We start from the raw sequence: 17,703 nt of genomic DNA, 5'->3' as shown, positions 1-17,703 counted from the left end.
GCAGTAAAAAAGAATATAGGAAGTGAAGAAGGAACATAGGGGTAAAGAATAAGAATGGCAACAAATAAGTACCTATCAAAAATGACTTTAAATGTAAATGGATTAAATGCCCCAATAAAATAAAACAGGGTAACGGATAGAATAACAAAACAAGACCCATATATCTGCTGTCTAAAAGAAATCCACCTCAAAAAAAAAAAGACGCACACAGACTGAGGGTGAAGGGATGGAAAAAGGTTTTCCAGGCAAATGGAAATTAAAAAAAAAGCTGGGGTAGCAATACTTATATCTGACAAATTAGATCTCAAAGTGAAAGACATAACAAGAGATAAGGAAGGCCATTTCATAATACTAAAGGGAGCAATCCAACAAGAAGAAATAACTCTGGTAAACATATACGCACCCAATATAGAAGCACCAAAATATATTTAACAAAAAAAAAAACAACCTCCTGGAGGATATCAAGGGAGAGATTGACAGAAATACACTCATAGTAGGAGACTTTAATACCCCACTATCACCATTGGACAAATCCTCTAAACAAAAAATCAGCAAAGAAACATCAATCCTAAATGACTCATTAGACCAGATGGAATTACTTGACATCTTCAGAACATTTCACCCCAAAGCCACAGAATATACATTCTTCTCAAGTGCACATGGGTCATTTTCAAAGATAGACCATATGCTGGGACATAGGCAAAGTCTCTTCAAATTCAAGAAGATAGAAATTATATCAAGCATCTTCTCAGATCACAGTGGCATAAAACTGGAAATCAAATACAATAAAAACAATCCAAAAAAATCTAACACATGAAGACTAAACAGCATGCTATTAAACAATGACTGGGTTACCAGAGAGATCAAGGAAGAAATAAAAAACATCATGGAAACAAATGACAATGAAAACACAACAATCCAAAATCTATGGGACACAGCGAAAGCAGTCTTGAGAGGGAAGTTCATAGCACTACTACAAGCCTACTGCAAAAAACAAGAAACAATGGTAATAAATTACCTAACCTTACAACTCAAAGAGTTAGAAAGAGAGCAACAAGAAAGGCCCAGTGTAAGCAGAAGGAAGGAAATAATAAAGATCAGAGCGGAGATAAGTTACATAGAGACCAAAAAAACAATACAAAAGATCAACAAAACCAAGAGCTGGTTCTTTGAAAGATTGATGAACCTCTAGCCAGGCTCACCAAGAAGCAAAGAGAGAAGACCCAAATAAACAAAATCAGAAATGAAAGAGGTAAAATAACTACAGACCCCACAAAAATACAAAGGATTGTTACAAAATACTATGAACAACTTTATTCCAAAAAATTGGACAACCTGGAGGAAATGGACATATTCGTTAAAAAATATAACCTTCCAAAACACAATCAGTAAGAATCTAAACAGCTCAATAGGCCAAAAACTATGGAAGAACTTGAAGCCGTCATCAAAAAGCTTCCAGCAAACAAAAGCCCGGGGCCAGACAGCTTCACAGGGGAGTTTTCCCAAACATCCAAGGAAGAACTAAAACTTATCCTCCTCAGACTATTCCAAAAAATTCAAGAGGAAGGAACACTTCCAAGATCCTTCTATGAAGTCAGCATTACCCTAATACCAAAACCAGATAAGACAACACAATGAAAGAGAATTACAGGCCAATATCCATCATGAAAATAGATGCCGAAATCCTCAACAAAATTCTAGCAAATCAGATCCAGCAGTACATAAGAAAGATCATACACCATGACCAAGTAGGAGTTATCCCAGGAATGCAAGGATGATACAATATCCACGAATCAATAAACATGGTTCATCACATAAACTAATTGAGAGATAAAAATCACATAGTCATGTCAATTGATGCAGAAAAAGCATTTGACAAAATCCAACACCCTTTCTTGATAATTACTCTCAACAAGGTGGGAATGGAAGAATTATACCTAAACATAATAAAAGCTATATATGGTAAACCCACAGCTAACATCATACTCAATGGGCAAAAACTAAAACCGTTTCCCCTAAGAACAGGAACAAGACAGGGATGCCCACTCTCACCCCTCCTGTTTGACATAGTACTGGAAGTACTAGCCATTGCAATCAGACAAGAAGTAGAAATAAAAGGCATCCAAATTCAAAAATTAGAAGTAAAACTGTCCTTATTTGCAGATGACATGATACTGTACATAGAAAACCCTAAGGACTCCATCAAAAAATATTAGACTTAATAAATGAATTAGGCATTGTAGCAGGATACAAAATTAACTCCAAGAAATCTATGGCATTTCTATATACCAATAATGAACTTACAGAAAGAGAGACTAAAAAAGCAATCCCATTTACCATGGATCCAAAAAATTAAGATACCTAGGAATAAACTTAACCAAGGAGGTAAAAGACCTATACGTGGAAAACTACAGGACACTTAAAAAAGAGTTAGAGGAAGACGTAAACAGATGGAAGAACATACCATGTTCATGGATTGGTAGAATCAACATCATTAAAATGTCCATACTACCCAAAGCAATCTATAGATTCAATGCACTCCCCATTAAAATACCAAGGACATATTTCACAGATCTACAAAGAACTCTCCAAAAATTCATCTGAAATAAAAAAAGACTGAATAACCACAGCAATCCTGAGAAAGAAGAATAAAGTAGGAGGGATCTCAATACCAGATTTCAAGCTGTATTACAAAGCCACTATTCTCAAAACAGCCTGGTACTGGGACAAGAACAGACATATAGACCAATGGAATAGAATAGAGAATCCAGATATTGACCCAAACCACTATGTTCAATTAGTATTTGACAAAGGAGGCATGAACATACAATGGAGCCAAGACAGTCTCTTCAATAAATGGTGTTGGGAAAATTGGACAGATACATGCAAAAAAATGAAACTAGATCAACAACTTACACCAGTGATGGCAAACCTATGACACGCGTGTCAGCACTGACACGTGTAGCCATTTCTGATGACACACGGCCACTAAGGCGGCCACACGCCGAGGATAAAACATTTGCGAAATAATGTTTTTTTCCTCAAAGTGACACACTACCCAAATTATGCTCAGTTTTTTGGCGAAGTTTGACACACCAAGCTCAAAAGGTTGCCCATCACTGACTTACACCATACACAAAAATAAACACAAAATGGATACAGGCCTTAAACATAAGACGGGAAACCATAAAAATACTAGAGGAATCCACAGGCAGCAAAATCTCAGACATATGGCAAAAGAACTTCTTCACTGATACTGCTCCTAGGGCAATGGAAGCTAAAGAGAAAATAAACAAATGGGACTACATCAAAATATAAAGCTTTTGCACAGCAAGAGAAACCATCAACAAAACAACAAGAAAGCCCACTGTATGGGAGAACATATTTGCAAATGCTATCACTGATAAAGGTTTAATCTCCAACATCTACAGGCAACTTATACAATTTAATAAAAGGAAGATAAATGATCCAATAAAAAAATGGGCAACAGACCTAAATAGAATCTTTTCAAAATAAGACAGAAGGAAGGCCAAGAGGCACGTGAAAACATGCTCAAAGTCACTAATTATCCGAGAGATGCAAATCAAAACGACAATGCAGTACCATCTCACACCTGTAAGAATGGCTATTATCAACAAACCAACAAACGACAAGTGTTGGTGAGAATGCAGAGAAAAAGGAACCCTCGTACACTGCTGGTGGGAATACAGACTGGTACAGTCACTGTGGAGAACAATATAGAGTTTCCTCAAAAAAATAAAAATAGAACTCCCATTTGACCCAGTAATCCCACTTCTAGGAATATATCCCAAGAAGCTAGAAACACCAATTAGAAAGGATATTTGCACCCCTATGTTCAATAGCAGCACAATTTACAATAGCTAAGATTTGGAAACAGCCTAGGTGCCCATCAGCAGATGACTAGATCAGAAAACTATGGTACATCTACACGATGGAATACAATGGAATACTATGCTGCCATAAAAAAGAAGGAATTCTTACCATTTACAGCAACCTGGATGGAACTGGAGAACATTATGCTGAGTGAAATAAGCCAGTCAATGAATGAAAAATACCACATGATCTCACTCATTTATGGATAATAAAGAACATTATAAAGTGATGAACAAAAAGATAAATACAGAGACAGTAAAGCATCAAGCAGACTGTCAAATTACACCTGGAAGGTTAGGGAGAGGTGGGGGAGATAAGAGATCAACCGAAGGACTAGTATGCATGCATATAAGCATAACCAACAGACACAAAACACTGGGGGGTGAGGGCATGTATGGGAGTGGGGCGGGGGGGAGGGGCTGGCCAATGGTAAGATATGTACACATATAATACCTTAATAAAAAAAGGAAAATAAATAAATAAATATCTGTGTTTTCCGATGGTCTTAGGCGACCCTGCTAGTGGTTCTCAACCTGTGGGTCGTGACGCACAGGTTGAGAACCGCAGTTGTGGAGCCGATGCTGTAGAGCCTAAGACCATCGGAAAACACATCTTTACATTACAATTCATAACAGTAGCAAAATTACGTTATGAAGTAGCAATGAAAATAACTTTATGGTTGGATGTCATCACAACATGAGGATTTGTATTAAAGTGTTGCAGCATTAGAAAGGTTAAGAACCACTGTTATGGGGGGAAGCCAGGGAAAACTTAACTGTAATATTCAAGTTCCACTGAGTCTCCATTCCCATCTGCTTTTATTTACTAGAATACACAATTGCCTTTTAGGAATGCAAACAGACATATCAATAGTAATGTTTAGTAAACAATAAGATTATCAGGTTGTGGGGAGTTTGTGTTAGGCCATTGAGTAGGTAATAAAATGTAAATATTCACCCTGTGAATATCAAAGTGCCCAAATTCAGCTTTCTGAAAGGACTTCTCGCATTTATATTAATTACTGTTGATCTTGGTTCTCAGCATAAAGGAATCTATCTAACAAGATATATGCACCAACTATAGGATATATATGAATGAAACTTCTGGAAGACTTTAAGGGAGAGATCAACAGAAATAGTCATAGTAGAGGACTTTAACAGCCCACTGACTTCACTGGATAGATCTTCCAGACAAAAAATTAACAGGGAAACAGTGACTCTATATGACACACCGGATTCAATGGATTTAATGGACATTCATAGAATATTTCATGCAAAGCTGCAGAATAAACAGCTTTCTTCTCAAAGGCATATGGGTCAGTCTCAGTCTCAAAGACAGACCACATGTTAGGACACAAAACAACTCTCTATACATTCAAGAATATTGAAATCATATAAGCATTTTCTTAGATCACAATAGAATGAAATTAGAAATCAATCACAGTAAAACATTCAAAAACATCGAGTCTAAATAGCATGTTACTAACCAATGAATGGGTTACCAATAAAGTCAAGAAAGAAGTAAAAAATATTCTCAATACAAATGAAAATGAACACACAACAACCAACATCTCTATTGTAGGACACAACAAAAGCAATACTGAGAGGGTAGTTCATAGCACTACAGGCCAAACTAAAAAAAAAAAAAAAAGTTGTTTTTTTTTTTAAATAATAAACTACTTAACCCTACAACTTAAAGAATTAGGAAGAGAAAAATAAGAAAAGTCCAGAGTAAGTAGAAGAAAGGAAATAATAAAGATAAGAAAGGAGCCCAGCTGGCTTGGCTCAGTGGTTGAGTGTTGACTTATGAGCCAGGAGGTCACAGTTCGATTTCCAGTCATGGAACATACCTGGATTTCAGGCTTTATCCCTGGTGTGGGGTGTGTGGGAGGTGACCTATCAATGATTCTCTCTCATCATTGATATTTCTATCTCTCTCTCCTCTCTCCCTCTCTGAAATCAATAAAAAATATATTTTTAAAAATGATTAGAGAAGATAGGGTAGTAAAGACCAGGAGGGAGTAGCTAGGGTTGAAAGGGTGGAAATGGGAGATATCTGTAATACTACCAACAATAAAAAAAATATTTTTTAAAAGATGACAGCAGAAATAAATGACATAGAGACTAAAAAACCAATACAAAAGCACCACTGAAACCAAGATCTGGTTCTTTGAAAAGATAAACAAGATTAATGAACAAGCCAGACTCATCAATAAACAAAGAGAGAGGACCCATATAAATAAACTAAGAATGTAAAACAGTTAAGTAACAACTGACATGTCAGAAATATAAAGGGTTGTAAGAAAATACTATGAACTACTATCTATCAACAAGCTGGACAGTGTGGATGAAATGGAAAAATTCCTAGAAAAATACAATCTTTCAAAACTGACTCAGGAAGAATCAGAAAACCTGAATGGGCCAATAACAACTGATAGAATTGAAGCAGTAATCAAAAAACTCCCAGCAAACAAAAGCCCTAGCCCAGACAGCTTCTCAGGGGAGTATTACTAAAAACACTTAAAGAAGAGCCAACACTTATACTCCTCAAAATACTCCAAAATCCAAGAGGAAGGAACCTCTAAGCTCTTTCTGTGATGCCAGCATTATCCTAATTGCAAAACCAGATAAAGACACTAAAAAGAGAGAATGACAGGCCAATATCCCTGATGAACATAGATACTAAAATCTTCAACAAAATATTAGCAAGTCGAATCCAGCAATATATAAAAAGATCATACACTATGAACAAGTGGGATTCATTCTGGAGATGCTAGGTTGTTACAATATTCGCAAATCAATAAATGTGATACATCCGATAAACAAACTGAAAGAAAAAATCATATGGTCATATCAATAGATGCAGAAAAAGCATGCAACAGAATCCAATACCCTTTTTTTAATAAAAACTCTCAGCTAAGTGGGAATAAGAGGATCATACCTCAACATAAAAAGGCCTTTTATGACAAACTTACAGGCAACATCATAGTCAACCACTTCCTCTAAAAACAGAAACAAGAAAGGAATATCCGCTTTCACCACTCTTATTCAACTTAGTACTAAAAGTCCTAGTCAAAGCCATCAGACAAAGGAAGAAAAACAAAGGCATCCAAATTGGAAAGGAGTATGTAAAACTGTTATTATTCGCAGATGACATGATATTGTACATAAAAAACCCTAAAGACTCCATCAAAAAACTATTAGATTTAATGAATGAATTTGGCCATGTAACAGGATGCAAAATTAACACCCAGAAATCTAAGGCATTTTTATACACCAATAACAAATTCTCAGAAAGAGAAACTAATAATCCCATTTACCACTGCAACAAAAAAATTAACATACTTAGGAATAAACTTCACAAAGGAGGTAAAAGACGGTTCTCTGAAAACTACAGGACTTTGAAAAAAGAGATAGAGGAAGATATAAATAAGTGGAAGAATATACCGTGTTCATGGATTGGTAGAGTTAACGTCATTAAAATGTCCATACTACCCTAAGCAATCTATAGATTCAATGGAACCCCCATCAAAATACCAACAGCTTATCTCACGGACCTAGAAAAAACATTCCAAAAATTTATGTGGAACCAGAAAATACCCCAAAAAGCCACAGCAATCTTGAGGAAGAGGAACAAAGTGGGAGAGATCACAATACCAGTTATCAAGTTATATTACAAAGCCACTGTAATTAAAACAGGCCAGTACTGACACAAGAACAGGCATATAGATCATATAGAACAGAGAACGCAGAAATCGACCCAAGCCATTAGTCTCAATTATTATTTGACAAAGGAGGAAAGAGCATACAATGGAGTCAAGACAGTCTCTTCAATAAATGATCTTGGGGAAATTGGACAGATACATGCAAAAAAAATGAAACTAAACTACCAACTTACACCATACACAAAAATAAACTCAAAATGGATAAAAAGACTTAAATGTAAGTCAGGAAAGCATAAAAATCCTAGAAGAAACCATAGGGAGTTTAATCTCAGACACCTCTAATAGCAATATGTTTGCAGATACATGTTCTAGGGCAAGGGAAATAAAATAGAAAACAAAGAAATGTGAATACAACAAAATAAAACGCTTCTGCACAGCAAAACAAACCATCAACAAAATGAAACGAAATTCTCTTTGCCAATGATACATCTGATAAAGGAAATCATATAACTTAACAAAAGGAGGACAAACATGCCATTTAAAAAATGGGCAAAGGACCTAAATTTACACTTCTCCAAAGTGGTCATACAGATGGCCAAGAGACATATGAAAAAATGCTCCAATTCACTTATCATGGGAGAAATGCAAATTAAAATGACAGTGGTATCACCTCACACCTATTAGAATGGCTACCATCAACATACCAACAAATGACAAGTGCTGGTGAGGATATGGAGAAGAGTAAACTCTAGTACACTGCTAGTAGGCATGCAGACTGGTGTAGCCATTATAGAAAAAGGTACGGAATTTTCTCAAAAATTAAATATGGAACTGACATTTGACCAAGTGATCCCACTTCTAGGAATATATCTTAGCAAACTGGAAACACCAAACAGAAAGAATATATTCACCTCTATGTTCATAGCAGTACAATTTACAATAGCTAAGATCTGGAAACAGCCCAAATGCCCATCAGTAGATGAGTAAATAAAAAAGCTGTGGTATAATTACATCGTGGTATACCACGCAGCAGTAAAAAAGAAGGAAACAGCATAGAGGAACCTGAAGAGGATTAGGCCAAGTGAAATAAGCCAGTCAAAGAAAGATAGATACCATATGATTTCACTCATATGTGAAATCTAATGAACAAAATAAACTGATGAACAAAATAGATCAAAGATACAGAGAAGCATGGAACAGATGTCAAATCTCAGAGGGTAGGTGGGAAGATATCAACCAAAGAAATTGTATATATATATATATGCACAATCCATGGACACAGACAATAGGATGGTGAAGGCCTGGGGTGAGCTAGAAGGGGTCAATGAGGAAAAAAGGGGGACATATGTAATACTTTCAAAAATAAAGATTTAAAAAAGAATAAGGAAAATAAATAATGTTTTCTAATGCTCTTTATAACTAATTAAGACATTGTATCTAGACTAATAATGCTATCTGGATAATCACAGTCAAGTCAAATAACCAATATAACATTAAATATTTTATTATTAAATTAATGTTAATAATTAATAATTTAAATGTTTATTATTAATATTGTCAGTTTATTTATATTATTATTAAGATTATTAAAATACTAAGGAATATTTTATACTTGATAGTTTACACAGAATACATACATGACTCTCCTCTTTAACTGCTCCTTCTAATTGAGCTGCAAATTGTGAACAACATACCAAGAATGAATTTAGATCATCCCCAACCTTTGAAAAGAATAACAGAAAGTTGCTTTTATTTTAGAACCTGTATGCATATTCATCTATATTTTAGTATATTTAACTAGTTTTAAAAATAATTTTATGTATGTAATTTATGTTAATTCAAACATACTAGACAAGAAACCAGGCTCCAAATACTATACTAGCAAATTCTCCCAGAAAATTTACAAGTACATTCTCAGAGTAGCTCATTAATGTCATATTCCCAGTTATGTCTCTGCTCTCATTTTCATCTATGTAGTTGCAGAAAATCAAGCAACCCAGCCTTAGACTCCTGAAATATTATGGCCAAAAATGTAACTACTATGTGTATACCTTATAAATGTCTTTGTGTTTAAAAATGAATGCTAATTATGACTTCTGATTATAAAGTACACAGAGATGGGCAAAAGTAGATTTATAGTTGTTCACTTGGAAAAAATATAACAATAAATAATAATACAAGAATGAACTCTGTGTTTTATGTACTCACAACTGTAAACTTATTTTTGCCTACCCGTGTGTGTGTGTGTGTGTGTGTGTGTGTGTGTTAAACTTTAAGGAAATGTGGTTGGCAGAGGATGAAAAAATCAGTACTCTATTTTCAAGTATCCTAAGTGGATCATTTTTAATGGATAAAGAATTCATTCTGTAAACATATGTGGACACAAAATAAAATCTTAGTCCTTTTCTCTACATTAGGATTTGCATATACTTACAGATAAAGATAATTCTGTAGGTTCAGACTTCACCAGTGGTTTTTCTACAGTTTCATTGCACATTCCGTAGGTTTCTTCCAAAGTAGAAACAACCTATGAGAAAAAGCAAATTAAGTACATTTACAGTTTAAAATTATTACATTAAATCTAAAAATACATTAAATCAATCATGTCAGGACCTTTTTGACAATTAGACTATTTCTGCCTTGCCAGTGTATCTCAGCAGTTGAGTGTCGATCCAGAAACCAAAGACATCCCTGGTTTGATTCCTGATCAAGGCACATGTCCAGGGTGCAGGCTCAATACCCAGTGGGGGGCATGCAGAAGGCAGCCCATCAATGATGTTTCACTTTCATCAATGTTTCTATCTCTCTATCCCTCTCCCTTCCTCTCTCTCTAAAAATCAATAAAGGGAAAAAAATTATTTCTGCCAGTACTCAACTTAAATTTTCCATTTTATGCCCCAACTCACATCTTCATGAAGAAGTCATGAGCAACAGTACTTGACCCCACTTCCTAGCAAGAGAGGCCCTATGACTCTTCCATTTCTATGTTGACAGGTCTTTAAAAACAAGAGGGTCTCCCTATGCATAGCTGAAGAATCAACTTTACTTTACCACCAAAGTATTCCTCAAAATTTAACTGACTCAACTTTATCCTTTGGAGAGAGTAGGGAAAATAGAGAGATGGAAACCAGAAAGCAATACATTTTTTAAAGCAGCAGTTGCCAACCTTTTGGATCTCATGGACTACCAGTAGTCTGCAGACCACCAGTTGGCAACCATTGTTTTAAAGGAAATTATCTGAGTTAACCCCTCAAACTTTGAGCAAACTTGTATTTTGGAAGTTTGACAAACTATATTTTTTTATGTTTGTGCTATTCCTCATTTTTCAGTCTTTATACCAATGGTATTTGGTACATTTATAATTAAACTAGAGGCCCAGTGCACAAATTTGTGCACATTGAAAGGAAATTAATTAGAAAGTGGCCAGTGGAGTGGGACTGGGATAGATAGGTTGGACATGCCCTGGAGCCAACCTCCCATGGTGCCTCCCTGGCTGACTGCACCTGGGGCAGCACCAGGGCTTGAAGGGCATCTACAGAGTGAGTGGGGTCCCTCTGTCAGGTGGGGATCCCTCAGCCAGGCCTGCGGGGATCAGGCAGAAACCGGCAGTCCGACATCCCCCGAGGGGTCCTGGAGTGCAAGAGGGCACTCTACAAAGTTGCTGATGCTCAGCAGCTCCTGTGTTGAGCATCTGCCCCCTGGTGGTCAGTGCGTATCAAAGTTACCAGCCAGTCAGCTTGTTGGCCGATCATTTAGCCTTTTATAGATATAGAAGATTCTGGATCATTGAGCAAAAAGAACCCCAGAGAAAGGGAGATTTATTTCCCAACACCAAGAGCCAAAGTTTCTAAAGTGCAGAGATGAGGTGACATAGCAGGCATGAGACTTCAAAAAAACCACCCGTAAAAAAGATCTGTTTGCATCTCAGAACTTGGATTTCAGAAGGGTTCCCACCATTCACTAATTGATCTGTCCCTAAACTGTTTGTACAAATAATAACTATGATAACACCTGCTTTCCTCCAGGGAGTCTGGAATTTGATACATGATAGGCAGAGAGTATCCCCCTGGGCACTGAGTCTTCACTGAACTTCTCTTGTAGACATTTCATATGTTTTGTCACAATTTGTTGTTGGAGGAATTAAGACATGTTCTGTGTGACTCCAAAAGGAGAGGACTTTTGGGAGTTTGTACCTGGTTTCCTCTAGACTTCACCAATGTGCCTTCTTCCTTTGCTAGTTTTGCTTTGTATTCTTTCACTATAATAAATCTTACCCATCAATATTACTATATGCTGAACCCAGTGAGTCCACCCAGCATATCACTAAACCCAGGGAAGGTCATGGGACCCTCCACACAGGAACAAACAAATGGCTTACCATCTTCAGATGTTTGGTAATTTTTCTGAGCAATTCATCTTCTGCTATTAATTCCTTGGTCTTACTTGATGGAATAGGCAAAGCATACCTCACAACGGATTCTCCTGTTGGTGGAGATCTTAAGACCATTGGTTCAAGTTTATCACGCACTAATTTTGAACTTTGTTTTTCCTTTGGTTTAGATGGCAATGGTGAATTAAGAAGTCCTTTGTTGTAACTTAATTCTGGAACAGTTGCCGATTTATTACTAGAGGGCAACAGATGCTTTACTGGCTTCATTTTGTTATTTACTTAACTTCCAAATTATAGGGGGAAAATTTTTATTCCTTCCTGAGAATAAAAGATAAAGATTTCAGATTAAAAATGATGGCAGGATTATTTATTGCCATGAAAATTTTAAATCCCCAAATCAACCCTGGAGAAATTAAAAAATGAAAATGGAAACATCCCTAACAAAAATTAATATTTTTTAAAATATAAAATATTTGCAAATCAATAAACATGATACATTGCATAAAGAAACTTAAAGAAAAAATCATATGATCATATCAATTGATGCAGAAAAAGCATTCAACAAAATCCAACACCCATTTTTGATAAAAACTCTCAGCTAAGTGGGAATAGAGGATCTTCTGTCAACATAATGAAGGCTATATATGACAAACCTACAACCAACATCATACTAAATGGGAAAAACTGAAAACTTCTCCCTCTAAAGACAGGAACAAGACAGGGATGTCCACTTTCACCACTCTTATTCAACATAGTACAGGAAATCCTAGCCAGAGCCATCAGGCAAGGAGAAAACATAAAAGGCATCAATATTGGAAAGGAGGAAGTAATCCTGTCATTATCTGCAGATGACATGATACTGTACATAGAAAACCCCAAAGACTCCACCAAAAGGTACTAGATTTAATGAATGAATTTGGCCATGTAACAGGATGCAAAATTAACACCCAGAAATCTAAGGCATTTTTATACACCAATAACAAATTCTCAGAAAGAGAAACTAATAATCCTATTTACCACTGCAACAAAAAAATTAACATACTTAGGAATAAACTTCACAAAGGAGGTAAAAGACTTGTTTCTCTGAAAACTACAGGATGTTGAAAAAAAGAGATGGAGGAAGATATAAATAAGTGAAAGAATATAACATGTTCATGGATTGGTAGAGTTAACGTCATTAAAATGTCCATACTACCCTAAGCAATCTATAGATTCAATGGAATCCCCATCAAAATACTAATGGCATATTTCAGAGATCTAGAATAAACATACCAAAAATTTATGTGGAACCAAAAAAGACCCCAAAAAGCCACAGCAATCTCGAGAAAGAGGAACAAAGTGGGAGAGATCACAATATCAGATATCAAGTTATACCACAAAGCCACTGTCATTAAAATAGCCCAGTACTGGCACAAGAATAGGCACATAAATCAATGGAAGAGAACAGAGACCCCAGAAATTATGGACTCAAGCTGTCCAATTAATATTTGACAAAGGAGGAAAGAGCGTACCATAGAGTCAAGACAGTCTCTTCAATAAATTGTGTTGGGAACACTGGACAGATACATGCAAAAAAAATGAAACTAGACCACCAACTTATACCACACACAGGAATAAATTCAAAATGAGTAAAAGACTTAAATGTTCGTCATAAAACCATAAAAATCCTAGAAGAGACCATAGGCAGCAAAATCTCAGACATCCCTTACAACAATATGTTTACAGATACATCTCCTAGGGCAGTGATGGGCAACCTTTTGAGCTTGGTGTGTCAAACTTCGCCAAAAAACTGAGCATAACTCGGGTAGTGTGTCACTTTGAGGAAAAAACATTATTTCACAAATGTTTCATCCTCAGGAGCAGCAAATGTTTCATCCTCAGCATGCGGCCGCCTTAGTGGCCGCGTGTCATCAGAAATGGCTACGTGTGTCAGTGCTGATACGCGTGTCATAGGTTCGCCATCACTGTCCTAGGGCAAGGGAAACAAGAGAGAAAATGAAGAAATGAGACTATCAAAATAAAAAGCTTCTGCATAGTAAAAGAAACCATCAACAAAATGAAAAGGGATCCCACTGTATGGAAAGATATATTTGTCAATGATACATCTGATAAAGGGTTAATAACCAAAATATATAAGCAACTCATAAAACTTAACAAACGGAGGACTAATAATCCAATTGGGAGTTTGTACCTGGTTTCCTCTAGACTTCACCAATGTGCCTTCTTCCTTTGCTAGTGAGCAAAGGACCCAAATAGATACTTCTCCAAAGTGAACATACAGATAGCCAAGAGACATATGAAAAACTGCTCTAAGTCACTAATCATCAGAGAGATGCAAATTAAAATGACAATGAGATATCATCTAACACCTATCGTAATGACTAACATCAACAAATCAACAAATGACCAGTGCTGGTGAGGATATGGAGAATCAGGAACCCTAGTACACTGCTGGTGGGAATGCAGACTGGTGCAGCCACTGTGGAAAATAGTATGGAGTTTCCTTTCAAAATTAAAAATGGAACCGACATTTGACCAAGTGATCCTACTTCTAAGAATAGAATGGAACCGACATTTGACCAAGTGATCCCAATATCTTAAGAATTCCAGAACATTGCCGAAATCGGTTTGGCTCAGTGGATAGAGCGTCGGCCTGCGGACTGAAAGGTCCCAGGTTTGATTCCGGTCACAGGCATATACCTTGGTTGCGAGCACATCCCCAGTAGGGAGTGTGCAGGAGGCAGCTGATCGATGTTTCTCTCTCATTGATGTTTCTAACTCTCTCTCCTCTCTCTTCCTCTCTGTAAAAAATCAATAAATTTAAAAAAAAAAGAATTCCAGAACACCAATCAGAAAGAATGTATGCACCCCTATGTTCATAGCAGCACAATTTACAATAGCTATGATCTGGAAACAGCCCAAATTTCCATCACTAGATGAGTGAATAATAAACTGTGATACATTTACACCACAGAATACTATATAACAGCAAAAAAGAAAGACCTCTTACCCTTTGAGACTGCATGGATGGACCTGGAGAGGATTATGCTAAGTGAAATAAGCCAGTCAAAGAAAGATAAGTATGATTTCACTCATGTGTGGAATCTAATGAACAAAATAGATCCAAGGACAAAGAAGAATAGAACAAACTGTCAAATCTCATAGGGAAGGTGGGGTGAGTGGGAAGATATTAACCAAAGAACTTGTATGCATATAAGCATAATCTATGGACACAGACAATAGTGTGGTAAAGGGCAGGGGCAGAGAGTGGTATGGGCTAGAAGGGATCAATGGGGCTGGGATAGGGACATCTGTAATTAAAAATTTTTAATTAAAATGTAAAAAAAAAAAAAAAACCTGTAAGAAACCCTGAGAGGTGACTGAAGATTGATTTATGTATGGGCACTAAGGATGGGGGCTCATGGGAGGGAAGAAGCCAGTAGTAGCAGTGATAGAATATATTTAGAAAACTTTAAAATGTTATTCTTAGCTTTCCCCAATTTTTAAGCTAATGCATACCCTTTATATTAGTCCTATAGAAGTAATATCTTAGGCCCAGGGTATGACCAGATTAATATCAAGGCAGCATTAAATCATGATTGAACAGACCTTAAGACTCTGACTCTACTTCCCTTTCTCTCTAAAGCTGATTAAGACTCACGATAATATGTCCTCCCAAAGGGTTTTTGTTGTTGTTTATTAGGCGAAGGGGAGAAAGGAGTCAGCCCTCAGCCCCTCTGGGTAAGGGTCTGAGTCTGTCACTACCCAACCAGGTTCTGTCCCAGCCCGTGGCCCGAAGGCCCTCACAGGTTGGAGAGGAGGCAGGAGACGTTCGTCGCTGAGGAAAATGGAAGCCAGCACTGCCATGGCGCCAAGGTTTCTCCCCACCCCCTCCCTCACCGCCACCCCAGGGATGGCGGTAAGGACTGGACAATCCTCCCAAAGAGTTTTAAAGTATGTACCTGACCATGGGAGTAGACTGTCAAAATTTAGACCAGTCCCATTGTTGTGGGTTGAATTGTCTCCCCTGAAAAGATATGTTCAAGTCCTAACTCTTGGCACCTGTGACTATGACCACATTTAAAAATACAGTCTCTGCAGATGTAATCAAGTTAGCATGAGGTCACACTGGATTAAGGTGGGCCCAAAACCCAATGACTGGTGCCATATTCAGAAAGAAATGTGAAGACACATGCATAAAAACAAACAGGGAAGAAGGCCAAGTAATGACAATCGCAGGAACTGGAGTGGCACAGCTGTGAGCCAAGGAATGTTAAGGATTGCCAGCATCCACCAGAAACTAGGAAGAAGCAGGGGATGATAGCCCTGCCAATGCCTTGATTTCAGAATTCTGTGCTCTGGAACTGTGAGAGAATAAATTTATACTGTTTTAAGCCACCGTTTGTGGTACTTTGTCATGCCAGCCTTAGGACATTAATACATATGCTGACGGAAATTAAACAGAAAGGAAAATGTATGCGTGGTAGAGAGGAAAATTGCTGGACTGATACCTTGAGCAAACAAGAAGAAATGGGTTTTAACGCTCAAATGGATCAACACACTTCAGATGGGCACAGGAAAAGCTTACCTACAGTAACAGACTGGAAGGCAGAAATATGGGCTACTTCCAGAAACCGGTAAGGGCAGAACTGGGACACTCCGCTGGTGCTAGAAAACCACCTCAAAATGGATCCATGAAGTTCACATTAATACAAAAGTTACATGCGGTGAATGCTTGTATTTACTTCATTTAAACCCCTCCTAACAATTCCAGGAGGTTGACATTATATCATCATAAACTAGCCCAAGTTTATCCATCACTTTCCACCACAAAGACAAATGTTTTCTGGCTTTCCCTCAGGATCGATATTCATTTCAAACCGTAATGATCCAGCATACAAAATCAGGGGCGGGGTGGGGTGGGTGGGGTTAGAAAAGTATGATTTGCCTGAGATTCTGCGTCAAAATTAGAACCACCGCCATTGAGGCAGACACGCAGCACTAAAATTAGGAGGAAAACAAGGATGTTTTTGCCAAAGAATCGAATGAAAACCCTCCCACCCTGATGAAGGAGGTGGCTCACCAGTCTCCCCCGTGGGGAGTGGGTACACTTGCTGAGGCCGTGGAGAGGTTACCGGGTGGTTCTGCCTTGACCGAGGGGCTCTAAGGTGACCAAGTCGGAAATCCTGAGCAGCCCAGATTTCCTTCGAGATGGAAGCCCCAAAACCCTCCAGGCTCCAGCCCCGCTATTTTACAAACTGACATTGATGCTGAAAGCAAAGGCCCGGCCTTTGCGCCCAGGGCGGCAGCAACGACCGCAGGGCGCCAACCGCCTGGTCAGGCCGTTGACCCCAGGTCAGGCCGTTGACGCCACGTCACAGCTAACCCTGGACGTAGGACACTGGCCACCGGAAGGACGCCTACAGCGGGCTTTTCCGGGGCGGAAGGGGCGGAAGTGGCGGAAGTGAGAATCTCTGGTTCTGTGGAGTCTTCAGGGGCAGTAATGCCCAGATAGCGGCCTGTTTCTTGGTCGCACTCTCACTCCTTCACAAGCTCGGGTTCTTCCAGGCATTTGGCCTAAAGAAATTAAACACGACCTGATTCGGTGCTTTGAAAAGTTGGGCATCACCAGCAAAACCTGAGCCCCGGGCCTTCATCTGCCATTGTCTAAAGCTCTTTTCAATGTGACCTTTTCTGGAGGCCATTTGCCAGACTCTATAGTCCCACGGAATTGTGCAGCAGTTTTGAAGTTTTA

General features: G+C 37.9%; 1 protein-coding gene across 3 annotated transcripts in view; it reads right to left on the bottom strand.

Moving 5' to 3' along the window:
- The window catches only part of LOC103304446 (coiled-coil domain-containing protein 7-like), a 430,240-nt gene extending 412,954 nt beyond the window's left edge, over positions 1-17,286 (bottom strand). The window contains exons 1-4 of one of the 3 annotated variants that reach the window (XM_054716612.1): positions 17,032-17,286; positions 11,937-12,266; positions 9,993-10,085; positions 9,196-9,279 (exon numbers count right to left, since the gene is read on the bottom strand). In XM_054716612.1, coding sequence (XP_054572587.1) covers positions 9,196-9,279; positions 9,993-10,085; positions 11,937-12,215 — 456 coding nt within the window. In that variant the 5' untranslated portion in view covers positions 12,216-12,266; positions 17,032-17,286. The remainder of the gene's footprint in view (positions 1-9,195; positions 9,280-9,992; positions 10,086-11,936; positions 12,267-17,031) is intronic. The other 2 variants (XM_054716613.1, XM_054716614.1) reach the window with 2 other exon arrangements.
- Between the last annotated feature and the right edge of the window lie 417 nt (positions 17,287-17,703).

The sequence above is a fragment of the Eptesicus fuscus genome, chromosome 5 (assembly GCF_027574615.1).
Source record: "Eptesicus fuscus isolate TK198812 chromosome 5, DD_ASM_mEF_20220401, whole genome shotgun sequence".
Lineage (NCBI taxonomy): Eukaryota > Metazoa > Chordata > Mammalia > Chiroptera > Vespertilionidae > Eptesicus > Eptesicus fuscus.
Note: the sequence above shows the minus strand (reverse complement) of the source record. Positions and strands in the feature narration are given on the sequence as shown.